The sequence below is a fragment of the Anomalospiza imberbis genome, chromosome 3 (genome assembly GCF_031753505.1).
Source record: "Anomalospiza imberbis isolate Cuckoo-Finch-1a 21T00152 chromosome 3, ASM3175350v1, whole genome shotgun sequence".
Lineage (NCBI taxonomy): Eukaryota > Metazoa > Chordata > Aves > Passeriformes > Viduidae > Anomalospiza > Anomalospiza imberbis.
In genome coordinates, this window is record NC_089683.1 from 100,042,760 (window position 1) to 100,070,324 (window position 27,565).

The 27,565-nt window shown below is 40.0% G+C and overlaps 2 protein-coding genes across 6 annotated transcripts in view; both read left to right on the top strand.

Annotated features, from left to right (window-relative positions):
• Window positions 1–27,565, top strand: part of ALK (ALK receptor tyrosine kinase) — a 408,209-nt gene that overhangs the window by 179,789 nt on the left and 200,855 nt on the right. For 2 of the 5 annotated variants that reach the window (XM_068186032.1, XM_068186033.1), the window contains exons 2-3: window positions 6,678–6,797; window positions 17,922–18,086. In XM_068186032.1, the coding sequence (XP_068042133.1) occupies window positions 6,678–6,797; window positions 17,922–18,086 (285 nt within the window). Of the gene's footprint in view, window positions 1–6,677; window positions 6,798–13,690; window positions 13,773–15,722; window positions 16,080–17,921; window positions 18,087–27,565 lie in introns of those variants that run through there. The other 3 variants (XM_068186036.1, XM_068186035.1, XM_068186034.1) reach the window with 3 other exon arrangements.
• Window positions 1–27,565, top strand: part of LOC137471594 (ankyrin repeat domain-containing protein 9-like) — a 243,466-nt gene that overhangs the window by 135,247 nt on the left and 80,654 nt on the right. The window lies entirely within an intron of this gene.

Genomic DNA, 27,565 nt, shown 5'->3' on the forward strand with positions numbered 1-27,565 from the left:
TAGCAGATACACCAGCATAGTGATCATTTTGGTATGGTCTGGGGGGGGTGTGTGGGGGTATATGCGTTTGTGTGCATATATATATATATGTATATATAAAATACTCATACTGATGAGCAACTGCTCAAAAATCCTTTGGATGAAGAAAATTTAAAGGAGGGGGCCAGTGCAGCAGGTTCCCAACGACCATGAATGGAAGAACTCTAATGTTGACACACATACCAGAATTAATTCTGTCTCTCAGTTGTTTTTTTGGAAGTTTTTCTAAGCTACAGCACACAAATACACCAGATGTCAGTGGAAGGGTCACTTTGTTTCCACATGTGCAGAAAAAGTTCAGATATCTGCAACCTGAAGTACTTTCAGTGTGCCCGAGTAGAAAGGTTACCAAATTCTGCAGATTTCTACCTGGCATTTTTCTACTGTTTGCAGTGTCTGGAGGTCTGTCTGTGCTGCAGGAAACAGCTAAACACGATACCTTTTTGTTTTCACTTCATATCTGGCCAGTAATTCAGATGCATTTGTTATCAGTTCAAAGACAAGGCAAGTATCGCCCTGGGTTGAAATACCACAGCCCTACAAAATCATGACCCCAGTACTCCTTTTCCAGTTGTGGCCCTAAAATGTCTAAAAGCTGATACAAAGAACAAGCATCCAAAATTCAGAAGATGTGTTTGCACACGGAGCTTTGCTGCTGCAAGGGCTTTCCCCCCTAGTTTAGCTAAGCTGCAGGCTAGGCAAGCCAGGGAAGCACATCCCTCGACGCAGTCCTGCCAGCAGCCTGAGCTTTCGAGGCCCTGAACCAGAGTTAAGAGCAGTTCAATCACTAACACTCAATCCTTTGTTTTCTCTGCGTTGCCCACAGAGGTGCTTAATTGTGCTGTACAAGATTATTACAGCAAAACTCAGCCTGCAGTTGGATTTTTTAAAGGTTTCTTGTGCGCACACAGATGAGTAACAACGTTAAGCCATTGCTAGCCCGGTCTGTAATTGAGGCCCTGAGCTCTTTATCAGTGAATCATGGCTGGTTTGTGGTGTCTTACTGGGCAGCTGCAGAGCACCTGAGATGCAGCAGTATGCTCTAGATGGCAGTACATTTTTAAACTGTTTTAGTTATTATAAGCTGGGTCATCTTAATTGGTTTATTTTAATGCTCTGTGTTTGGAAAATGTGGATTATTTCTTCTCCTGTAATGAGCAGCAGCACATTATACCTAGTTATTAGTTTCCTATTGCAATGTCTTGATCAAATTGCTATTTGGGTGTTTTGTGTTCCTCTCCTTCCAGATCCAAGGGTTCTACTGATGAGGCCACATCTCCCAGACTTAGCACATTCTCTCCTTGCATCAATAAATGTTTATGGGTCATGTTTGGCAGAGGAATTGCCTTGTCGGTAGAAAAAGAATGGATCTGTGAAGTACCTACTTGCTGATTAATCAATTATGATGCATTTGGGTTTTCTCAATAAAAAGTTAATATTCCAGTTGAAAAGGAGATGGGGAAAAATTACATAGTTAACAGAAAGGGTTTAAAAGCAAATTTTAAATGAGGCTTACAAAGGAAAAAAAAGTCAGGGTCAGAAGGATAACCCAGTGGTTGAGTTAATACAGTGCTGTTGGAGACACGTGCTTTATGTACAGGAAGTGTGTGCTATTCCCAAATTTACTCATCAAGCACCTGCCAGTCAGCATTGTTGATCACTCCTGTGCCTCATGCAGACTGAATTCACTATCCACAGGTCTGCTACAGCCCACTAAATGCAAATTCCCTCTCTGTAGCAATCCAGCACAGTTTTTGTGACACACACGCTATAGTTTATTTGCACTCATCAGGCTTTCAATATGACATAAAATCATTGTAACATAATGCATTATTAAATATATTTTCCAGCTGAAAAAGATAAACTTGACAGACTGTCAGTGAACATTTTCATACTGTAGAAAAGGTTAGTGGAAAAAAAACCCTGGAGTACATCCACCTATTAATGTAAAAAAAGCTCAGCAACTACTCAGAGCAAAAAACTGCATGCAAAGAGCTTGCCCTCTGCCTTGTTCTCCATCAGGACCATAAAAAGAATTTGAATTTTACTGCTAAATTTCATTTAGACAATGATTTGTATGAGCATGGTTGAGTGTATGGATTATTCACAAAGCATTTACTTGGGCTGTTTGTTGGTTTTGGAGTTGCTTGGTGACCTCGATATAATGTGTGTTTTGCACTTTCATGGGTGGCTATGTTTGTAGAAGGGAAGAGGGGAAAAATGAAAGCTTCTAAGTGGTGTGAGTACTGTTAGTGTGATTGTGAGGATCAGTTGTGAATTTGAGAGGGTATTCTCAGGAGATCTTTTCTTCTAACCAGGAATGGAAGAATACCCTCAAAAAAAAAAAAAAAAAACAAAAAAAAAACCAAAAAAAAAACAAACCCACAAAAAACCCAAAAAAACACCAAGAACACTTCCAGCTCAACATAGGCAAGCCCAAACATCCCAATTGTCATAGCCAGCCAAGTCTTACTAAAGGCAGAGTCCTGAGAGCTCTTTTGCAAGATCAAGGTGTTTGGCTTCAGGATCCTGCAGTTTTGTATCTGCCTCTTCCCAAGGATGCCTTTGGCCTGCCTCTGGTTCATAGGAGAAGTCTGCAGAGGTTTCCTTACCTGGGGCAGTCAGTTTTCTTTAAGGTTTTTTGTTTTAATCAAATGAAATTTCCTTGGTTCTGAGTAGTTTAGTCCTTCTTTTTCTTAATAGTGAAAAGATAACTGCATATTATCCTGTCTGTGGAAAATTGCTACCTTTTATTAGAACCAGAATAACCTTTTCTGAAATGTCAGGCTTTCCCAGAGACTGGAAAACCCAGATTTTAATGTAGGAATATCCGTAAGAAGCAGCTGCGCTTTCTGTGGAAAATTGCTACCTTTTTCTTAGAACTGGAATAACCTTTTCTGAAATGTCTTTCAGACAGGCTTTCCCAGAGATTGGAAAGTCCAGATCATAATGGTGGCTGTTTCTAAACACATTATTGTAATAATTACTAGGAACTACTCTATTGATGGCTGTTATAAATTAGAGCCACAAATACTACAAATGTTGACTTTTGATTTCCACACAAAAAAAACATGAGGGATTTTGAGATATTTTTTTAGATGCAGATGTAGCTGAAAGTACATGTTGATCTCAGTTATTATCTTACACATCTGATGCAACTCTGAAATCTAGAGGACAGGTACATGCTGGTCTGTCACCTCAGATTTACCACTGCGAAATTGCAAATAATACAGCTCAGCACAGTGAGAGAGCTGAGTAATCAAGCAATATCCCAAGGGAGCAATAAGCAATATTTGGTTACGTGGTGGAGCATTTTTTGGTTAAAGAAAGCTTGAGTGTTTTGGTAAAAATTCATTTACATTTCTGCACTACATGAACCTTTAGAAAATTACATATGTTATTTGCTGAGGATATTCCTACTTCCAGAGAAGACAAAAAAGGGAGGAAATTCTGTTTGTTTAAAAATGACTCACGTAGAAAGCTTTTCTTGTTCCATTTCTATGTGAGCAGCAAGGGTTGCTCTATTAAAGAGGTATTTTTCATTAAAACAATACGTAAGTATTGTATTTAATGAATTTGTAGCCTTAACACTTGACTTCAACACACATTAACCATTTTCTATTTTTTTCCCCCTGAAACTCCTGGTGAACTGACTGAATTTTACATCCCCTAAGGAGATACCTTTGCCCAAGTTTAAAAAACAGAAATGTCAAATGTTCTCTGCAGGTGCATGTTTCTTGCTGTGATGGAGCACCTAGGGCCAGGATTTGGTACTGGGTATGTCTTCAGGCAGGAATGTAAAAGAAACCTCTCTTGTACCTCAGTAGCATGTCTGGCTACTAAAAATGGAGTTGTCAGCTTCCAGTTGCCAATCCATTATTTTTTTTTAAAGGTTAGGGTTATTTTTGATAAGCGACAGACTACCCTGATACAAACAACTGGAATTGGAGGTTAGCATATCTAAGAACAAGGAGACACATTTTCTCAGTGCCTTTTGGCTTAAATTGAATTATTCTGGAGAGGGAAAAAAACCTTTATTTTGTAAAAGGGCTAGAGTGTGGTCTATGTTTGCATTGCCCTTGCTGCACAAGAAGCATTTATTTAGCTGAAATGGTCTCCTATTATTATCTTTCTCCATGTAAAATGCCCTGAAGGTGGAAGAGGAAAGGTCTCTCATTTTCCTAGCCTAAAGCTGATGCTTAAATCAAATCATTCCTCACTGTGAAGAGTGGCCTCTTGGCTATACAAAAACCTTTTACCCAGCATCTTTTGCGGAAGATAACTTAATTGGGAAAGATTCATAACTTCTGATACAATCTTCCTGTCTTCAAGTTCAGACCAATAGCCCAAACAAATCATTTGAGACGAAGTTCCAAAATTAACCCCAAAGAATATGGGATAAAATAGTGCTAAGGTTAAAATGAATTGTACTGAATCCATTCCATTCTTTAAAAATAGAGGAAAAACTTTCAATTTTTTGTATTATCTCTTATTGACCTCTTGCTGCTGAGGGGAGGTTCAGGTGCCTGGACTGCCTTGTCATCTCTGCTGAGATGTTCAATCTTATTTTTTATCTCAAGTTGCATTTATTGGTTCCAGAGGGAACATTTCCACTTAGCAGAGGCTGTAGGTAGGCAGGATTTCTGAAGAATGCAATATGAAGAAGCATTTTTTGGAATGTGAGAAGTGCCAGGAAATTTGGAGTACTGCAGCTGATTGCTGTGGTGCTGATCTTGTGGTAGTGATTCCCAGGTAAGGCTGGTTAAGGTAGTTGAAGAGATTTAATTTTAAATTCTGTGACTGAAGCATTAGGGAGAGAAATGCACCTCAGTGACTTTCTCTCAGACTATTTTGCCATGAGAGCAGAAGTGGGAAGCAGGTCAGTTTTTAAGGGTTTTGTGAAGTTTTTAAAGGATTGCAGCACAAGTTCCTGGCTCTCTGATAGCCCTAAATGAGTGATGTCTGCATGCATTTGGGTCTGTTTGGGGTAAAGGAGCCCCAGAGTTCTTGTCTGGGGGAGATCTCTGATCTGGGATCAGGATATCCCTCTTTTGGAGAGTCACTGGGTACAGATGTTATATAACAGGGATATTGATATTGGTCAGACATCTCACATGAGACAAAACACACATGGCTTTGAAAACCAGCTTATTTCGGGGGCTCATTTTTTATTAATATGCTTCTTTGTTACTTTGTAGTAGCATCAAAGTGAAGCACGTTTGTAGGGAAAAGAAATCTGCTTTTAGCAGCTATTGTAACTGCTGTAATAAAACCTGACATTATTTTCCACAACCAGCTTTATCAGGGGCTACTGGAAGATGTGTCTTGATGTCAGGGAGGAAAAGCCAGTATAAAGATTATTGCATGGTTACCTATCACTTAATCAGTGACAGCTGCAGGCAGGACACCAGGTTTGCTGCCTCCCTTCACAAATTCCTGGCCCAATCTTCTGTGTAGCCACATTCTAGGCAACAATAGGGGGTGTTTAGTTATGGCACTTTAACTTAGCATAGAGACCAGGTTTAATTGAGCCATTAGGGATATTCATTTTCTGCCACTCAAGAATGTCTTACAATACAGTGTGAAGGTTCATTTTTATCTTGAAGATTATTGCTCTAAGCAAGGAGTAAGAATTATAGCTTTTACATAAGAGTGGTTATTTTTCTCTTGGTTGTGCTATAGTTACTCGGTTACAAGAGTGTGCTAAAAATGAGATTGCACTGAGAACAAGATAGGGCACAACTAACATCTGGTATTTAAGCTTCTGACAAGTCTCTCTGAAATTTTCCAGTTTTTCTTTGGTGGAAGTGAGAAGTAAATTTTTTTACAAAATCAAAGCAGTGTTTTCCCCAAGACTCCAGCAATTTACTTTATTTACTATTATTCTCTTAAATATGCCCTTTTTTATGGCTTCTGTAGAGAAATTAGAAATCCAGAGGTTTGTGAGTTTTTTCCCATCAAGCAAATCTCCCAAACACAAGTTTTTCTTGCCTGTATTCCTACACATTTAAATTCCACCTAGCTTCTGAGCATTTCAAAAAAATGACATCAAGATCCTAATATCTTCAGAAAACCCACCTTAAACATTCACAGGGAAAATCTGTACTTTCAAAGCTTGCAGAATTCCACTTTGCACATTGATCTTGTGTGTTTTTTCAGACACTGTTTCTCTTTACACCTCTAATGTCATCATGGTCTTGCAGAGTTAGTGCAGGTTTGTAGAGAACTCGCCTGTAGTATTTGGATCACAAAAAGATTCTTTGAGATGCATTGGGTTGTTGAACACAAGTTGGGTACATGTTTACCTGTTCCATGTACAAGATCTCCTTATGCTAGCAGAATTTAAGAAAAAGCAAATTGGGGGACTGAAAGGTCAAAGAGAGCTTAGAATCAGTGTGAGATGAAACTTGACAAATTTTCTGGATGATTTTGCACTGTAAAGCAATGACTGTCCTGTGTCCCTCTGCATGCACGTATCAGGCAGGAAGAGCCAACCAAGAAGTAGTTGAAAATTGGTGCTTATTGCATGTGGTCAATAAAGCTGCTTAAATTCTTTGCACATGATGTGTAGCATGCAAACAACTACATGATACCTAATGGGCTTTTCTTTCTTTGCTTCCTTTTTTTTCTAATGAAAGCTCCGAGCCCTTTGGATCACACAGCAAGGAGCCCTCCTCTTCCTCCTGGCTACTCTGCTTGGAACTTGACCTGGGTCATGAGAGATACGTCCCCTTTCTTCTCCCACAGAGGACGACACAGTGAGTAGCATGAATATGTTATCCTCAAGAGGCTGCAACTCCCTGCCTAAGGTTCTGGTGTAATAATGGAGTAAAGCAGCACAAGTCAAATGTTTCATGGTAAAACATCCATACTGGCAGCATCTGAGGACACTAGTAAGCCTCAGTGTCCCTTACCAGCTGCCCCTGGGACTTCCCCCACCTTGCCCAAGGGCCCAGGAGTCCCATTTCAGCCCTTCCCAGCCTGAGGTCATTGCCATCTCTATGGAGGTGCTTGGTGACCTGGGCTGCCCCAGCGTGCCCTGCTCCCTCCAAAACAAGGGCCCAGACTCTAATATTTGAGCGGTATGTTGAAATTCTCCAATCTTACAAAGAGAGGAGCTATGTACTGAACTTTTTGCTTCTCATCTCCTTTTCTAACATCCATCCCTTCCAAAATCTGAGCATGTGTTTTCATCTGTTCTCTTGTATGACCTATCCATGGCCATCCCACTGTGAAGTACGACAGCCATAGTTAGGACTGGACTGCACAAGGCAATATCTAACGTGCAATCCAGAAAGTGACTGCAGTAGAATATATCTACTATATATCTACTACCAGTCTCTATGCAGGGAGATAAGGTGCTGAGAGGCTAATAAGATTTACTCACCCCAAGCCTGTAATTATCTGCTTGAGGGAAAAGTTTGACCTACCTATATGAAGGAGCCCCATATTTCTTCAAATTTATGTTGCAGCCTTTTATGTGTGCAATATATATTCTTTCCACTGGCATACAATATCTGCTCCTAGCTGTTGTATCTGCTTGAGTGATGAGGACACACCAATTTCATTTTGGAAGCAACAGTAGTACAATCTTTTTTCCCTTACTTGGTTTTCTCAGAAGTTGCAAGAATGATTTTTAATTTATCCTTTATTACTTCTTCCTAAGCTCTTTCAGTTTCTCAGTAATACTATTCTAAGGCAAGGCTTTGTTCTTAAAAGCTAAGAGCACTGATTCCACCTGACAGCATCACATGGAGATAAATGTACTCCATCTCAGCAGAAATGATTTATGATGATTTTAGCTGATTGCACAAGACCAAATCCTACCATATTCCAACCATATGTTTTGCAAGGAAAGGCAGGGATTTGATGAGGTGTTACACAAAATACAGTATTCACTCAGGACGAGTCTAAAATGTTTTCTCCCTCAGTAGGTGTAATTTAGGACATGCACCTTGAAATTTCTGGAGAATCTTGAAGAGAGGCAGGAATAATTTGCTCTTCCTAGCTTTGCAATTTAACATTTACAAAAATTGAAATTAAAGGCTAGTAGCCTTTTTGAATTAAATTTCATTAAAGGGTAGTAGCCCTGGAAGGCAGACATTTCAGGTGGAACACCCCATAGCATCCCTGTGCAGACACTTCCTGCCACTTGAAATTTGCAGCCCACAGAGGACTGATGTGTGTATGTGCAGCAGAGCCCGTAGTTACAGCCCAAGACTAAGAGGACACTTCTTAAAACTTCTATTCCTCTGCATACCTTCAGCTTATAGCCACTGGCATGTTAATTAGTAAACTTCCTAGGGAGCTGCATTTCTGTTCAGAGCTGCTCTGTCCATGATAGGCTGGACAGTTCCTTTCAGTGGCTGATTACTGGATCTGGGTCTACATGGCTCTGTGAAGGTCATGGAGGGACTCAGCAGGGTGAGGAAGAAGAAAAAGTTAGACCATCCAAGCTCTAGGTGAGTACTCTTGTCCAGGATCCAGCCTTCTGATTAGTGGTTAATCCAAAACCACACCATAAATCATAAGCAGAAATAAAACCCAGCAGCCTTTTTACCACTAGAGTGATTTCTTTTTCTGTCAGCTTTCCTTACTGCTCCCAGTGTGACTGATTACAGAGTGCTCAATAACTTCTATCAAAACTTTGTTTGCCTGATCATCTGATGGGACCCATCTAATTAACTGGCTGACATTGCTGGAGTGGGGCAGTATTAGTTACACTTATTAATTACACTTCCTCTGTGTTCTGCTGTTGGAGAAATCTCTGATTGAAAGAGTGAGTAAATTGATACATGGTGTCCTTCTTCCTCTGCCAAACTAAGTTCTCTTCTCTTTTGCTCAGAATTAAAGATTCTCTCTGGTAGTACTGGCAGGAACAGTGCCTGATGATATCTTTGAAGCCATAGGCAGCAATCGCAAAAGATAATCTCTGGCACAAGATACTTGAGATGTGCATTCACAAGACATTTTTACTGTTTTGTCTAGAGATTTTTTTAGATTTGTCTCAATCCAAGCATTGATTAATCATCAGGCATCTCAGAGATGCAAAATCCACTTGCCTGTCAGAAAATCGCATGTGAAGTCAAAATTATCTGGGAATTCAACCTGTGAGGCGGGAAGAGACTTTAAATTTCCAAATTTTTTATAACTTTTTGTTCTCATAAGGTACACAGACTGTCTCCTGTGGCTAGAACAAATTTTAATGCATTCTGCATATGTGGACCTATGGTAGCATATTAATCTCCCATTTGCAGATCTGATGGATCTCTGTCCTGAGGCTTACATGATTAACTGCACCCAGCCACATATTTAATTTCTTGTCCTGGCTGGTTGAATGTTAATTTTCTCTTCTGTACAGGTATTCTATAAGAAATCGATTGTCCACTACATAAAATCTTATAAGCTTGTGTAATAGGGGTTCCAGATGACAGCTGCCCCTCCGGACCTTCATGCAGTTAACACATCCCTCTCTTGCCCCATCCTCTCCAAGACCCTGGGCCAGCCAACAACCCTGGAACATGATCCTGGCAGGGTGTGGTGGCAACTGTGGAAAGTGCTATTGATTGCAGAAAAAATCAAATTCAATTTGACCCTTTGAAAGAAGAACATATTTCATGCGAATAACAGGACTAAGGTTCCCATGCTGAACTGCTGGAGTTGGCTTTTTCTTTTTAACTGTTCTTATATTACTGGGCTGGCTTTGTGTCTCTTTGCCACATTGTCCAGTAGCAGCTCAAGTCCTTGGCTGCTCTGAACCAGCACCGGGCAAAGTACTGAAGTACCTCTCTCTGGTTATATTGTTTACAGATTGGTTTTTTTGCCCCCCTAAAGTTTAGGAAATAGTGGTGTTTGGATGGCAAAGTCAACTGGGACTAAAACTCAGGATGAGAGCAAATTTGGCTGCCTAGTCACTATTGTGCTTAAAAACATCTAAAGAGGGCGAGTTCAGCAGTGAGGAGGAACACACACCTGCAAGAATGCATAATTATTCACAGCTTTGATTTAATAGGTACTAAAAGCCTATTACACAGGATAGCCTCTATTAACAACTTATTAATAATTTCACTCAGCTCTATGTCTTCAGAAAACTAATTTGACAGGGTTGTTGTTGTTTTTTTAACACTTTCTAATGGAATGTCGTCTGTGATGTGTTCCTAATTTCCTGAATTTGATTTGCTGACTGAAAAAATAAAAATGCATTGGACTAATTTTACTGTGGGATAATTGTGGGTCATTTTTACTACGTATTTGATGCTCAGTGGCATGGTAGTTGCTCAGCAAGGTGTCAGATGAATAATTTTTTTCCCTGGTAGATCATATGCACCATTTCAGTCATGTCAGTTGGGTACCAGAGAGACACTGCTGCCACAAAACTCAGTGAGTCTGAACACCGAATGAAAGGGAAGATAGAGAGAAAGAGGGCACCAGGCAGATGAATTCATGTTGCAGTTATCATCCCTTGACTACTTGTTTCATAATTCTACAACGAATCAGACTACTACTGACATCTTAAGAATGATAAAGCTGTTGTGATTCTTGGCTGAGCGTGGCATAGTGAGATGTATGGACACAAACTGATTGTTACAGCAAGATCATGTTCAGAGGTGAGATAAAGTCAAGAGGGAAGCAAGGAGAATGCTGCTTCATCCCAGAGGAAAACTGAATCAATGCTTTCTTAGTAAAGATACCGGGAAGGTGATGTATCATCTTAATTCAAACACATCCTTTTTGCAGTCTTACAAGTATTCTAACATGGTTTGTAAATAGCATTATGAATGGAATAGGGCAAGGCTTCAATTAACAGCAGTTACTCACACCACATTAATAGAATTGCTCCATATAAAATAGCAGATGCTATATGGGTGACCCCGTATATATTTGCAGGAATTCTTGTTTAACAATTAGATGGCATTTTGGCTATGTGCAGTAGTGCTGAAATCCAAAAGGAGGAAAGTCAGGAAGTACAGCATCTGCCTACCTAAACTAAAGGCTGTGTCAAGGAAGAAGGAAGAAAAAAATCTTATTAGGGAGAAATTTTAGCTTTTTTTTCCTTATATCATCTTTCATCTGCAGATAATGTCTATGACAGCTCAACATTTTTCAATAATAAAATAACACACAGTAAGACAACAAATGTCTTTTCTCCCCATCACTCAAGTATTTATTTTCTCTAGAGATCTTTTGAAATTCATGCAAGAGTTTCCTTGTATGAATTGACAAAATATGACAGTTCATACAACTACTGTTTTGTGCCAACTGGAGCATGTTTTCTAACAACTGCTGTTAGTCAGTACTTCATTTTTTTTGGCCAGAACTGGCATTAGAAATGCACTTTCATGTATTGTTTTTTGCTACATGCATGGGAGACTTGGCGGACAAATATTTCTTGTGCGGAGAATGAGCTCTGACACTTCTTGGAGCAGGAGGAATCACAACGAGAGCTTTTGCTAGTTGTTCTCCCAACACCCCTTCCTCACACCTCTCTCTGTAGCTGTCTTGAAAGACTGTGCTTATAATTGATTGATGAAGGAGTCCTGGCCCTTTCTTTGTAGTTTGATTTTCACTGAACAAAGCAGCTGTCAGAGATTTTGGTGATTCAGTCCCTGGTGCACACTGAGGGGCTGGGTGGATATAAAGTAGATGCTGTCATTTTTACGATTCTCTTAACAAATAAATGAATAGCTGCATTATTGCTGTTTTCTCTGAGCAGTGGCCCATCCATCGTGGCTCACTCCCCAGAGGATTCATTTAAATGCTGTGGCATGAGGAGAGCTCTGGGCTCCTCAGAGAGGCAGGCAGCTTGCTCTGTGCTGGGCATCCAGGCCCAAGCACCCTTCCCAGGATGTTGCAGGGATATTCCCCAGTGTGTTACTCCTCAAAAACTTTTTCTACAGAATGTAATCTAACCTTAAAGCCCCTTCCAGAGGAAATCTGAGTGGTTTTCCTTCAAGGTGGGCATCGAAGAGACGAGCGGTGCTGGTGCTTCCAGCCTTGACCCTGCCCAACAGTCTTCACTCCTGGGTGCTGGGGAGAAACTGGCCCCACTGAACTCTTCCTTGCAGGCAGCAAGCTCTGAGGAGCCCTTGAAGCCCTGTGAGAGTACAGCAGCAGCCCTGTCAGTAATTTCAAGGTCAGGGCATCGTGCTCAGAGACCTGCTGGTGTGGAGGAAGGACGCAGAGAGCGATAAGCTAACTTGTGCTAAGTAGCTTGAAATTAAAAGGAGGTCCCTGGTGAGCACAGGCTGTGTCTCAGGGCAGGGAGAGGAGCTGGCGTGGTGCCCAGCTGATCTCACTGCTGCACTTGCAGGTGACTGAGGTTCATCAGATGGGATGGACCCCAACGCTGTGCTGAATGTGGGGCTCCTCGAGTGCCTCCCCAGGTCCCCACGTCCCCTGTCGGGCCATGCTGCTGCTCTCACATTTGTCAGCTCCAGGAGCAGCAGCCCGAGGAGCAGGCAGAGATTGTTGGCACAGGCATTTGCTATGGGTAGTAAGACCCAGGGTGCCTGGCAGGGCACATGTGACATAAGCATCCCTTAAAATGTGCAGTTTGCCCTTTCTCAGGGCTAGACAATGGAAGGAAATAGGTGAAATTGTCTCTTCAGACTTGCTTGCTCAGCAGGAACGAGGCAGTTAAGCCCTGCAATTGTTTTTGCTCTTGAAATTGTGTGACTGCCAACACCTTTTCCCTTTTCCTTTGGGCTCTTCTGCTGTGCCCTTTCCATCCTGTGTTAGATTGCCTTATTTTAAATTGCTGCTGTGCCTCCAGTTGCAAAGCTAAAATACAGCACCAGGAATTCATTTGCAAGAAGTTTCATCTCTTCTTTGTGCCAATAAGAAATTCTCACTTCCAGGGACCTGGCCTGTATTTGGGTCCTCCTGGATGTTCATCAGGCATGTGAGCTGACAGTCAGAGAGCACAGTGTCTCCTATTTATGTTCTGTTTTCAGAGACAAATACTTATCACTGCAGGCTTCTTTGTGGCAGCCCACATGTGCACCCTGGTTTGGAGAATAGAAATTCAGAAAGGCCTGATGAGGCAATTGAAACCCTTAGATTGAATGCCCTGTGCCCTTTTGTACTCAGAGGGAACGGGAAGGCTTTAGGAAGTGGCTCTGTCACTAGGATTAATAACTGGAAAATCAATTTGTCATTTCCCTGTCATAAATTAAAAGCTTATAGGCCTTATAACATGAGTAAAATAGAGGTTAGTGGGTATTGATGGAGGTCTCAAAGCTCACTCAGCAGAGCAGATCTCTACTACACAATTAAAATTATGTCTCCTCCACAAGGAATATCTGTCAATATTTGTATTGAAAAAAGACATCCTGAGCAAGAATATTTTATCTGTTTCTACACTGCTGCTGTGATTGTTGCTGCTGAAAGAGTTCTTGAGGGAGATTGTGGTCCTGACTTGATCAGTGTGAGTGACCTTTACATTGTGCATTTGACTGTAGATGTAGTAGAAATTAGTCGTGTGCAAGCTGATGAGGTGCCAGTGAGGATGTAGCTCACTGAGCTGGTCCAGCTGAGAACAGAGAACCTCTCTCTGTTTCCTTGGCTGTGGTAGAGTGGTGAGAAAGCAACCACACCCTTTCAGAAGTGTGCCCAGCTGAGAGTAATTGAGGAGGAGTGATTTGTAAGTCAGCAGACCAGGAGGGAAAAGGACCTTTTAAAGTCAGACACGTGTAGAACTGGGAAGGAGCAGTCTAAGAGGAAACTACCTGCTGGTAAGATTTTTGTGGTTGAAAGGAGTGGTGGTTTAGACCAAGTTTAAATCTTTTGTTGGGCAGCTGAGGAAAGGATAATCAGAGTAGTTTCTTAACAAGAGCAGTTTTTTTTTTTTTTTATCTGTCTCTCTGTATTAGGTTATTTTTGTTCTAAATAAGGTATATTGCTGTGATGTGTGGTTACACAAATGATCCAAGATGGCCCAAAAGTGAATGATCCATAATCTGACCTGCTACAATGTAAAAGAATACTTCCCACTGATTACTGTGCTTTGGTGTATTGCTTATAGTACTATTTTAAGGCATTTGTTTGTTAGAAAACTCTAATCAGTTTAATTGAAACAGATGTGGTTGCCAGATATTTTAGTTACCTGTGCACAAATTATTGTCGTTAGGTATGCTGATAAAAAATAAATAAATTGAAACACTCACAAGACTAACATAATCAGACATACACAGATTCCAGTGTCTTTTTAATTGAATAGTAGCTCAATTGGCTTTTCAGTCTGTGGTTAATATTCTGTATCTTTTTACATACCAAAAGGCTTTATATCTAGACCTTCCTTAAACAGGTTTTTATCTCATTTTGATTTTGAGCATCACTTTTGTTTCTTCTTTAAAGGTGTAATGATGATGAAATAGACTTCTAGAAAATTATCTGTTCTGCCTCTCTCATGCCCAGCAGTAGCAGATAAAAGAGATTGTTGGACAAAGAGTTCTTTGTTCTGTTTTGGGGTTTTTTAATTTATTATTTAAGAAGAGACTTTGCTATTTTTTTCTATATGGATCTTAAACTCCTGTAGCGCATTTAGGTTCTGTAGTGTCAATATACTTCTGACATAAATGCCTGTACTTGGTTTAAATTTCTGTGACATCTCTTTTAGAAAATCATCAGAAGTCACAAAAAAATCACCCCACTTTACTGACTAGGCACAGTATTAAAGTCCAAAAGATCTGTACCTGGTTAATTTATATTGATAGTGGGTTTAAAAAAATAACCACTGGAAGTTGTTAATTTTAATCCCTTTCCTGCAGTATTTAGTTTTTCAGTTAAAAAAAAGGCAGACTAGGCTTTATCCAGCTTTCTGAAGGCACATGGCTACTGCTTTCTTTGCTTAACTGGGCAAGGAAACAATAAACTTGGTGTAGCCTTTAAATATTAAGACAAAAGTGAAAAAGGAAAGAGAAGCACTATTTTTTATGTGGAGGTGTAAAAAATGGCAGGTGATTTGTGGCAGCAATTCAAGTATTATGTGGGTTTTGTATTTGCAAGTGTGGCTTATGTGATCTTGTAATAGCTAACACACCAAGACCAGCTTCTCAGTGAAAAAAAAATTACATAATTCTTTTTTTATGAGGTATATTACGTTGTCGATAGTGAAGGACATTGTGGAAGAAGGAAAGCCTGGGGGTAGGAAGTTAATACTAGCCTTGGAAGACTGGATGCTGTTTGCATAGATTTTTCTGTGTTGCATCAGATAGTATTTCTTTGTCATAATTTCTTTGTACTGAATAGGATAATAGCCCTGAAATTTGTGTCTAATACAGGACTATTTAACTAAGAGCTTGTAAAAAGCACCGATATTCTGGTGATATGAGGAAACTCTTGAATCCTGTAAAAGTTGTAAGTGTGTTTCCACTGAATCACAGACAATGTGGGGATGTGTAAGCCAAACAGTCGCCCTCTTTTCCAAGGAACAACCTGTTGTGAGGGACATTCAGTGTGACCACAGCAGGCATGTTAGATCATACCCACTCTCTGCAGGCCTTTCATTGCAAGGGAAGGAAATGGCATTGCTGCTTGCCTTTTCTTCCTTTACTTTCCCTGCTCCAGGCAGAGGCTTTGGCTGTCTGCAGGGGTCATAGCACTGGTTATGAGCAGTGCCTGGTATTTAATCACTTACCCCAATTAAGTTGTACCAGTTGTAGGTCAGAGGCCTGCTGTGTTAAGGGCTCCACAAGTGATTGATAGCTCTCCTTTGAGATTGGGATTCTGGCAAGTGAGAGCAAAGCAGGGAGCAGAGCTGGCCATTGAATGCTTGTGGCACCTCAATCAGACAGTCAGGGGGACTGGGGAGGAGAATGAGAATGCCTTTGGATATCCATGAAGGGCCCCTCTGCTTGGGTCAGGAGGGTTAGAGAGCACAAAGGCTTCTGTTCCCAGCAGCTGGGCACAAGAGGAGGGAAAGCTGAAGAAAATACGAGATGGATTGGGAAGAGAAGTGCACAAAGAATGAAATAGTTGATTTGAAATTATTGTTTTTGCCATGTGGGGTCCTTGGCCTGGACTTTCCCATTTGTCATCCAGTGAGTTCCATCAAAAAAATCCTTGTATGAGCTGTGTTTCTCCCCTCCATATTTTTTTTGACAGTGCCTTAAAACACATACTGCTCAAGGTGTTCCCTGTGACTAGTAAAGGTAATATATGTTCTGTAAACTATAGTTCAGTGTTTGGTTGCTCTTTTGTTCATCTGGGCTTAGGGGCAAAGTTTAACAGACTCCTAACACTTCAGTTAAAAAAAATATTTGTATTTGGTTTGGTTTTTGCTTTGTGGGTTTGTTTGGTTTTATTTATTTTTAAGACCATCTAAGAGACTAGAAATAAGTGGTCCGAGGTTTGGATATGATATTGCAGTAGTAAATTGCATTAATATATCCACAGCTGCCTAAATTGAAGTGTGCTTCATGTTTCATAAAATTTATATTGATAACTTAGGGGCCCAAAGAGAGTAGGGGCTTGTACATTCGGATTTAAGGAAATGTGTGTAATCCTTGTTACTGCTGTCTGTGGTGTAAATGGACTCCTTATGTTGTATGCTTTCCCTGGTGTTGTGAAGTATTTAAAATGCTGAGTGAATGATAAAGCACTTGGTTAAGAAAATCAAATATAAACTGGAAAAAAGACTCAGTTCCTTACAGCTTGCTGTGAAAAAGGGAAATTAGCTGGGAAAAGTATAGCAAGAGGGGAACAGTATTAACCTTCAGATTAGAAAATATTTTATCACCAGGAGAATAGGCTGAACTACATAAATCTGTGCCCACAAAGAAGAAATTAGATGTTTAACAGAGAATGTAATTGAAGTTTAAAAAAAATCAGTTAATTTCACTAACGTTGGTTCAGACTGTTTGTTTCACCTGCATAGTATGGCAAGACAGAAAGTGCAGAATACTCCAAGGAGCAGCTGTATTTTTTTCTTTGGCTTTTTCAAATGGATCTAGCCTCTTTAGAAACACTGAGTTAGTTCTAAAACCATTTTTCTCTTACTGAATGTTGTGTTGAGTGCTGATTGTGGTAACAAAAGCAAATCTATACTGGGCGTTGCAGAAAATTTAATGATCTTGGCAATTAGAAGTAAAATCCTTGCAGGTTGTCACTGCATGTTGTGTTAAGGAACTTGGCCTATGGTGTGATGGTAAACTGGACACTGGGAAGTAAATCATAGTTGTAATGGGTAATGTTTTTTTCTAGAGAAACATCTTAAAAAGAGAAGTCTCTGTTGGAGGCAGTTGCTGGCTGTGCTGGAGGCTGAAGTTCTGCAGCACTCGCCAGGTTTTTGCTGCTTCTGTTGTCTCAGGAGAGAGTTTCAAACCCTGGGGGTCAGTATGTCACCTCCTGGGGTGCAGTCCCTATGGCTTCCAGCACATTCCAAATGCCCAGGATAGATTACTCTCTTTGTAGAGACCTGTGCTCATTGAGGTGGAACAGGGGTGTGAATCATGTTAGGACTCTTTGCACACTAACGGTCCTGGTTGAATTTGAAGCAGCATCCCAGAAGAGATTGGCTTTCTGTCTAATTTCATCCATTGACTAAGCTATTTTCCTTTCACTCCAGATGATGTCATTCTCCACTTTAGCTTGAGCTGCCCTTTGACCTGTCCTGAAGGGGAATTACTGGCTCTTGGGCAATCCTTTTGATTTGCTGCTGCCTCCATAATGAACCTGCCAGTACGGCCCATTTCAGGCCCATTTTTGCCTGTCTGTATACAGAATTCCCTATTTCTTTTTACCTTATTATGGAAAAAATCAAGCCCTAACTTACTGAAGTATAAAATGAATGTGCATGCACATGTATGTATAGCTACCTTTGAGCAAAGAAGACAGTGGATTTAATTAACCTGGCATGTTTTGTGTCCATTTTCTTTTTCCAGTATTTGACTGCAACTTTGAATCTCCTTGTGAGCTGGAATATTCCTTCACCTCAAAAGCTCAGGAAACCCCCAACAACGCCTGGGTCAGACTGAATGCAGAGGAAATCTTGCAGCTAAATCTCCCAGATGGGCCGAAGGCGGATCACTCTGAGAGCACACCCAAAGGTAAGATGAGTACAGCTGTGTAATGCCATCAGTAGTGGTTAGTTTTAAACTAAAAACACTCTTGCTTCCACCCCCTAAAATAACCATAACAGAAAACCCCAAAACTCTGCCCAAACAAACGTGTTCCCCTGAAGTGCTAAATACAGCTATAATACCTCTTCTTCAACAGACATTGAGTAAAATCAAAGTGACAAACAAAAGGGGGTTGTTCTGCACAGGAGAGATGTGTTTTCACCTTAAAGCAAGCTCCATCATACATCTCAGAAGCAAAATATTAAATCTGTAAAATCTGAATTAGGCTGGCCCATGCTATGGCTGATATTTGGATGAAAACTGTACTATGGTGCCCATGTCTAAGGTCATTCAGTGTTTGGAAGAGTCTGGCCTTACCTTTGCTCTAGGTCCTTGTGTGTTTGCAGACCATTTTAGGCAATATCCTTCCATCCAGGGCTTAGGTTCTCTGTTTGGTAAGAAAACAAAGATAGGCTTTGTCCTTAATATAAGAAAAACGATCCTGTCTCTAAAGAGAGCTAGGAGGTCTCAAAAGAGGGGAGTGCAACAGACTTTTTTCTTGGAAAACAATGTGGTTTGTTTGAATTACTTTTCCTGCTTATGATCATATCTGTGAACAGCAGTATATTTCATTAAGATTGTAAGTTCTGAAAAGATTTTTAGATATATTTGTGCTCTTCTAATCCTGGGAAAGCAGAAAAATTCTTAACATTCTTTCAGCTGTTAGTGACACCTGCTTGGAACTTCTCTCTGGAAGGTGGTGTTGATGGGAATGGATCTACAAAAATGAAAATGGGGGAGTTAGAGCTACAAACTTTATCCAGGAAAACAAAGACATGTCCAGACAACAAAAATTTCAAGGGATATAGAATAGTTTCCATAGTAGGAAAAACTAAACAAAGATTCTCTATTACATCTCCAATGGCAGGGGTTAGAGGTCTTTGAAAAACATTGGAAAGCTGCTGTGAAGTTGGTGGGCTCCAGATTTAGAAGACGGAAGCTGAGACATTTTTCATGTAGTACCTGAATTGGTGCTAATAAAATACATGAATTAACATTGTGGGGCCAGAAGTGTGTGTAAGTTTAAAGAAAGATCAGATGAATTCTTGCAGAATACGTTCATCAATGGATGTTTAATTGAATAGTCTTTTTTGAGTCAAGAAGCCTCTTACACAAAAGGCTGCAAGTGTAAGAATTCTTCTCTTAGGAGCCAGCATTGGAGACAGAATTTGACTTTGCAGAGCTGCAGTCTGCTTGTGACAGTTCTTATGTTCAGGCAAATATTGAGGAAATTTTCTGTGCTACTTTCATTCATATTCTGTTTTCTCATCCATACCAATAGTACAGTACTTTTCTCCAGACAGCCATTATAAGTTAACTTTTAAGGCCCATTGATTCATCAGCAGACCAAGTCATTTTGGTGTGATCTGTGTCGTGTGTAAAGCAGATGGACCACATTTGTGCTGCATGCAAAGATCTTCTAGTTTCCGCATCAATAAACATCCACACTCAGACTGAATTGCTTCCTACCAAGGTACAGTTCAGGGAAAGTTTGATGTAAATCAGAATTTCTGTTTTGTTGTTCTTAAATTCTAGTGCAAGCTGGCTGGCCCTGAAATTTAGGAGTTAAAACCTTGTTTGGAATTGGGAAGGATAGCCATCCTTTTCCTGGCGTGGAGGGGAAAGCCCACAAGGAAGTAAATGTATTGTTCCAGGTGAAGAGCCTGGCCAGGACCCCATGGTGCTACGTGTTGTCAAAGTATGATTCTTTTGGATCCTTTCTAGTAAAGTTATACCTTTGTCTAACTCAGTTTTATATATCTATCAAAGCAGAAGAAAGGGAGACTGTTGGCTGACCCTGCAGCCCAAAGCCAAAGGTGGTATTGATTGATGATTTCCAATTGACTATTGGGTTAAAATTCTATTTCTAAGCTCAAAGGCTGGGGGTTCTCATCTGGAATATAGGCATTTTAGGCTGAAACTTGTATTCTGCTGTTTTCTTCTATTCTGAGGGGCAGGTAGCCAGTGTCAAATTGATTGAATGGATTTAGATTTGTGGGGCATTAGGGTGGATTATTTTGTGTGGTTTATTTGCCTGTGTATGTGTGGGCTTGCTTTTTAAAATTAACAGGCATGTTGGACATAGTGGTAATTTTTTCTCAGTAGAGCTGTAGGTCTGCAACTCATTGATGACTGTAACTCTTGCATGTATAAAGACTCATTTGAAAATCAACACTTGGAGCTAGCATCTCTCTATTTTAAATCATTTTAATTACAGCTGTTTGGCACAGATAGTTGTGTGGTCTGTTTCAATCTGAAATAATTAAGCACAGTAGTTCCAACCCCCACTGTTTCCTGCAAATTGTACTTGCAATTATCTCAATCTCATTTCATCTCCTTTGCAGACAGTAATGCACAGAGAGAAACAGATAGCTTAACTAGATTTTGGGATGGTTTAGCTCATCCTTGTCACTTGGTTATCAAGTCATGGCAAGACATTGATAGAGACAAATGCCTCTGGTATGATTCATTAGGCTTCACATGAGTTTCTGTAAAACGTTCAGTAGAAAATCATTGGTAGATCTCCCAAAGAGACACATTGCAAGAATTTCTGTATTTTTGCTCCTGTCCCAGCAGCATGATACAGCTCAGCATCAAGAAATCAGAAGAAGTCAGTATGGATCAAGCCTCCTAGAGGAAGAGCTAACTCCTGGTGTCTCAGCATCTGGTTGCAGTCACAGCTGAGCAATCCACTCACTTGGCATGTTCAGCAGTAGTGTCACACAAATCATTGATCTTCTGGATAGTAATAGATGGTGAGGTGGCAGAGTTTGATATTAAATTATTCAGGGTAAAAGATTGAAAGTCTGGTTTGCAAGGAATTGAAAAGGGATGCTTAACCAGCTAATAGTGGCAGGTGAAATTTAGTGCAGATTATTTGAATTGAGGTGGTGGGAGACACAATCAGAGCTTGGCATATATACAGACATTCTGAGCTGGTTACTGTCATTTAAGCTGATTTAAGTGTAAGAATAGAACTGTGAAAGCATCACCTCAGTAGCAGTCACAAAATAAATATGATTTGGGGGCTTACTGGGAAGGGAGTGGAAAATAGGAACAGTTATGCTATAGTATAAATGTGTGGGGCCGCTGTATTTAGAACTCAGTCTTCTGTTCTAGATTCCATGCATTGAAAATCTTTTAGTACGGCTGGGAAAGTTTTTAAAAGAATGGAAACAAAGATGATAAAGTATGTAATGGTTGTCTTCTAGGAACACTTAAATTGACTAGTGCTACCCTGCCTGCAAGAAGCATCTAAAGGAATACATGCAGGGTTGTATAGAAATCATAAATTTATAAAATATGTATAAAGGTTTATAAACTCCCAAAGTAAAGCACTGAAAGGTTGAGTACAGAAGGAATATTTGATATTTCTTCTAATACAGTATTGAACAGCATCAAGCAAAATTATTAGATGTCAGGCAAAACAACAAGAGATCCCTCAGTATTTAACAAACAGTGAAACTGTGGAACTTTTTTCCCACGGTATTGTTGCTGCTGGCACCTTCTCTGGCTGTGCAGATTGACAGGATGTGTGCAGGGAAGAGAAATAGTTACAGCTACGAAATTCTCTGTAGAACTTTTTCTGGCCCAGAAAGTCCCCACGTGGCCAGTCCCTGAAGTCCAGAGGTGGTGAGGGACAACTGTTTGCTCTCCCTGTTCATACATTCTTTTTCACTTTCTATTTCCAGCTGTCTGTTCTCAGAGCCAAATGTTGAAAGTTAATGGCCCTTTGGTCTGATAGGTTTGGTGTGGTGGTGTGTTCCTGGCTCACCTCCCAGCCCAGGCTTAGGTTCCCTTTGGAAAAAAGATAGAAATGCATTAACAGCTTTAGACCGATTTAGAGAGTCAGAGAAAAGTTGCTATTTAAACATTTACTATTATTTGCTCTTCTGTTCAAGCCTAGGGAATGCTATCAAACCATGCAAAAATATTGAGTATTTGGTAGGAATAACTGCAGGACTGTTTGCCTATGGAAATGTAGATTAGGGAGGCTATCAAGGTTTTGATTTTTTAAATTTTTGCTAAAATGCTTCACTCTCCTCTGTTTCCCCCCATCTTATAAGTGGGTCAGTGAATGAGAGAATCACTGGTGTATCTGCCAGCTAGGTCCCTGAAGATCTGCTGGAGTTATTCACATTTCCAAGCCTAACTTATGTAACTTTCTGCAGGGTCAGAGATGTAAGGTTAAAGTTCCACTGATGTGCTAAAGACTGACAGGAAAACCTCCACTGTGGGGATCTGAATTGGGCCTGTACATGCTGCAATGAGTAGGCAATCCATTGTGGATTACAAGACTTCTTTTAATTCATGAATAAGCAAAAAGATGCTATAAAAAATTCAAGCATTCTGCATCACTGACTGCATTTATTTATTTTGACAAGTGTGATTAATTTTTAATTATTCATGACCCTTCATAATATATTATACCAGCAAATACACTGCAGTCTATTGTAATGAAACATGAGGCACTGGAGATCTTGCAGCTGTGGCAGTATTTCCTAAGGAGGCAGGTGAGGCAACCCAGTCTGTGGTTAGAAGGGAAGGAGATTGTAGACCAAGGAAGTTGCTCTTTCAGCTGTGTGGATGTGTGTTTTTGTCATGCTCACGAGTACTTTGCCTCTCTGATAACTCTGAAATGGGTCAAACCAGCCATAAATTCTATGCCTCTCAACTCTTGAGTCAAACCCAGAGTTTTCTGTGCTATGGGGTCCTCCAGGATACAGCACTGAGTTTGATGTCCATCAGGGACGGTTTAAGAGCCATCAGTAAGTGGGATTCTTCAGAATTCACCTCTCCTGTTACCTTATTGCAGTGCTGGTATTTTCCTTCCTCCAGAGAAGCACGGTCTCAGCTTCCTGCAACGCTGTGTAGCTCAGGGACTTTGGCAAGCAGTAATTGTGGTCCCTGATCTGAGACCACAACTGGGTCTCTGTTCTGAGTCAAATCCTACAAGGAAGAGAGAGAACCGCTACAACAAAGTTAATCCTTTGTATTTAAGGAGGCAGGACCAGTAGCAGCTGGACCCAAAACAACTGCGTGCAAACTGAGTCCAGGTCTGATAAAATGTCAGAGTGATCTGTTTCTAACCATAAATACAGTTTTAAATTGGAAGGATTAAGAGTCCTGACTGCTCCTGACTATGGTTATGCAAGCAGGCTGCCTGCTCCTCTTTTAAGTCTTGTGATTCTAGATCAAGTAAGTGAATTTCTACTTCTGTGATTTGAAGATTTCAGGACCAGGAAAATATGCAGCTGCTTGATAAAAATTTCAGATTAAGAGATAAGTTGTGGAGATATGACCACCATTCCAACTAAAAATCAAAGAAGTAATAAGCCTCCCTGTGCAAATGTGAACTCTGGTTGAGACAACTTAATGGAAAATGTAGATTAAACTTTCATGAAGGATGGCAGGGGAAGTGGGAGATGAATGAGGACAGTGCCCTAACCAGCCACTGATTAGTTGGAAAGCTCTTATGTAAGTTCTAAAACAAGAAGTATCTGCATATTGTGTTAATGTGGTTTTAATTTTTGTAATTATTACTAAAGAAATGGAGCAAGGCTAAGGCACCGAGTATATTAGCAAATGGGTGATAATGAACTGCAGGATTATAAAATGGCTGTCGACTTTTAATTTATGATTCCTCAGACAAAGAAGAATGCGGCGGATAATAAAAGATAAATAATACTTTGTTTCAGATTATCACTTTATTAACAAAACATAGAGTATAAATCAGTGTAGGCTTGCAAGAAATAAGTAAGTGATAAGTTATTTTTCGTGTAAAACTCTAGCAGAAAAAATACTTGTATCACTTAACATTCCACAAAAAAAGAAAAGGGCAGGGAGAAAATTCTCTTAGAAAAAGATAGCTATTTACCAGGGGAAGGAATAAAGAGTAAGGAAAGTAGCTGGGCTCACACTAGACAGAGAAAAGTTTTCCCTTTACATTTATTCTTAAAGTGGTTTGAGGATATACCTTGATCTCATAGAATTGATCCAGCTTATGTGTCTTTTGAACAAGATATCAGAGGTATTTCTTATGTGGTAAATCATTACATGGAGTTTGAGATCTTGACACCTTAGGCCTGGAAAAAGAAACAACAAACCAAGAACTGTTTTCTCAGGAGAATTTCTATTTGGAGGAAGAATGTTTTTAAAGCTGTCACAAATTCTGACAAAAAAACTTACAGACCTGAATGTTTATTGCATCCCTCTCTCTACTGATGGAGAAGAATGTGGATCATCCTGGTTAAATCCAGATGACTTTAAATCCAGGTAGTCCTTAAAAAGATACTGCTATGATATGATGCCACCCTAGTTTTATTATTTGTTTGCCTTCAGATAAACTGCAGGTATCCCATGAAGATTTGTGAACTTCTGTACTTTCATTGAGTTCAAGTGAGATTCAGTTTCTTATTATTTTCCTCTTTAAGGTTTAGTCAGTGTCTCAGTGGAAATAATTTTTGTGTGCGAGTTGAAGAATGAGCTACATACCACAAGTGAAACAGTAGAAGAATTAAGTGAGGTTTGGAAGTAACACAGACTGCAAATTATTAATCAATCTTACTGCAAATGAGAGATTTATGGATTTGTAGGGATGACTATCAAGTTATTTGTATACAAACAGGGGGTTTAGAATTAAAAATATTATTTACAGCAAATAGTTCTGGCTGTTCAAGACGAGATTTAGATTTTGAGATTCAATTTGGCAACATAAATGTATCAAGTGTTACAACACATACCCATAGGAATTTATGCAACATTAAGACACTGAATGCAAACCAAACTTGCTTCCAGAGTCCACTGGGCTGTGGAGAAGGAAAAACACAGCCTTTTTATAAGGATCAGATTCCAGCTCATGCTCTGTCAATACAAAAAATGGACCAGGTGTTCCTAGCATTTTGCAGCTTGCTCTTCTCAATAGGACTACACTTGTGCTTTGTTATTGCAAAATTATTTCCCTTTAATGAGCTTGCTCTAAAGAGGCAAATGATTGTCTCGCTGTAGGACAGTGTGTTTGTTTATAGAGTAGGTATGTATTTATACAGACTGTGGAGAGGCATGTTTGATTGGGTTTGCTGATTTTAGAAATCTTGTTTGTTCATTCCTTAATTCAGTGAAGACTTGCATGCAACATCCAGCAGTCTGTTCCCCAAGCTGAAGTAGAAAAAATTAATTTCAGTATGCATCAGATGTTAGTATGCTCTAATGGCTTGCTGAGTACCTGTGACTAATGTACTCCAACAAGTTTATCCAGAAAAGGCAGAAACAAGGAAGAATAAATAGGTTGTAAAATGGTCTCTTTCTCATTCCTAATGATAGTTTCTCCTTGGCAAGATGAGAGGCATATTAAAAGGACAGCTGGAGGGAAGTGTGTCCTGCTCTTGGCTGTGTTTGACCTTTTATAGGAAAAGACTACCAGATTAACACACATGTAATTATCTTCCCCCTGTAGCATAGGGACAATGTCCTTTTTTACAAAATCCTTGTGTATGTCCATGCATGTGTTGTGTTCAGAGGGTTTTTTAAATTGAACTTTTTAAGCATGGAAAACTCATACTTGAACAACAAAATCTTCAATGGATTAGTAAGTTATTTGGTAGTTTTGATTTCTTTCTAGCCTACCTGCTTCTTCTATTTTGTGTGGTTTTTTACCATGCCAATGACAGCTCACACATATGGCTCTGTACACAAAAATACAATGTATGGTAAAGAAGTATCAGCAAGACCCTGTGAGCCTGGCAGCCCCTTGGCTACATTTTGGCTATCCTTACCAAGCATGGTCTAACTATATCCATTGCCAAATACTTCAATAACCTGTGCTTCTCCAGCACTTCACCTAGGAGGCTCTGAGAATGCTCTACTAAATGAGGCACTTGGTATGGTTTTGAGGAGTTGGGAGAAGGGTTTCTCCCTGTTGTCAGAGAGAAACTAAAGCCCAATGTGGTTAAATCAGTAGCCCAAGGTGAGTTGTGTTCCCCACTGTGCCAAACTTGTGTCCTTTGCACCTTAACCACTACTAACAATTGCTGGGACCTGTTGGTCCCTAGCGTTTTCTTCATGAAGTTGGCTTGCTCCATGGGTAATGAATGGATGTTATCATGTGGGATTTCCTACACAACTCTTCTGTGAGATTCTGTTAAAAACATCTTCAGGTTGACAAGAACTGAAGTCTTTTTGCTGTTATTCTTCTCCTCAGTGATAGTCTGTTGTATCATAGTACATATCTTACACACCTATGCTTGGGTGAATACATTAAAAGAGAGTCACAGCACTTTAAAAGCTAAGAGGTTTTACTGCTGTGACTCTTGTCAAGAACAAAGTCCAGCTAGTTAATCAGAGATAAGAAATTGTTAATTTAGAACTGTGTTAGAGAAAATAGCATGATTCAGTCATGATCTTTGCATGGATGAAGTTAAACCCAAGTATAGTTTAACCACTTAGGTAAATTTAGGTAAGGAGAGGATTGATTTTTAATATTTCGCTTTGGTTTTCTGATTGATTTCAAGTTTTTTAGATGTAATTCTGTAAAGGATGTGTTGATATCAATGCTTTTGCAATATCTCATTTTTCTCACAATTGCATGTACTAATTCAGAGGTGTTGCAAGAAATATTCCCCTAGGTGTGCCTTCAGAGGTTAAATCTTATAGAAATTGTTGATATTAAAGCTCACCAAAGTAGTTTTGTTTACCTTTACCTTGAAGGGAGTGGGGCCTCTGAGCTTAGTTGTTTTCTCATATAGTAGTTTAAACTCAGCATCCTTATTTTATCCTACTCAAAATAACCAAACAAGGTTGCAGAGTTAAAGACAAGATGTTGAATGAGAATTCTGTTTCCTATCTTCAAAAAATAAATTTTGTAATACCATGCAACGCCTGTTTTGGCAGCCCCAAGCAACTTGCCTAGATTCTAATGAATAATCATCCTTTCAATTATGAGCTAGAAGCTATCCCTGACGTTTCATCTGTTTTCTTTGCTTGCTTGTTTTGAGAGCACAGTGATTAAACAGATGGTGTAATGCATGAAGATGGGAGCAGCCATACTGGGAGAGCAGGAGAGAGAAGAAAACTGATGGCTGGACTTCCCCACTTGTTCTCTCACTCTTCAGACAGGCTGTGCCAGAGACTGTGAGCCGAGGGGAGCAATAGAATGTGGCCCTCCATGTTATATTGTAAGTCTGCTGGGGAACACACCACAGTAGCTCCTTGTTGATTTGGGACCTCCAGTCCTAGACCCTGCTCCTGTGTTGAGAAACACTTCCTTTCTGTGCAATAAATTGAATAATGTGTGCCACTCATGGTAAGGAAATCACTTCCTCAAAGTCCCTGCAAGTCCCTTTAGTCTCAACAGCTGAGGCTTTCTCATCTATCAAATGCAAGCAATTTGGAAATGCTTGGCCTTCATC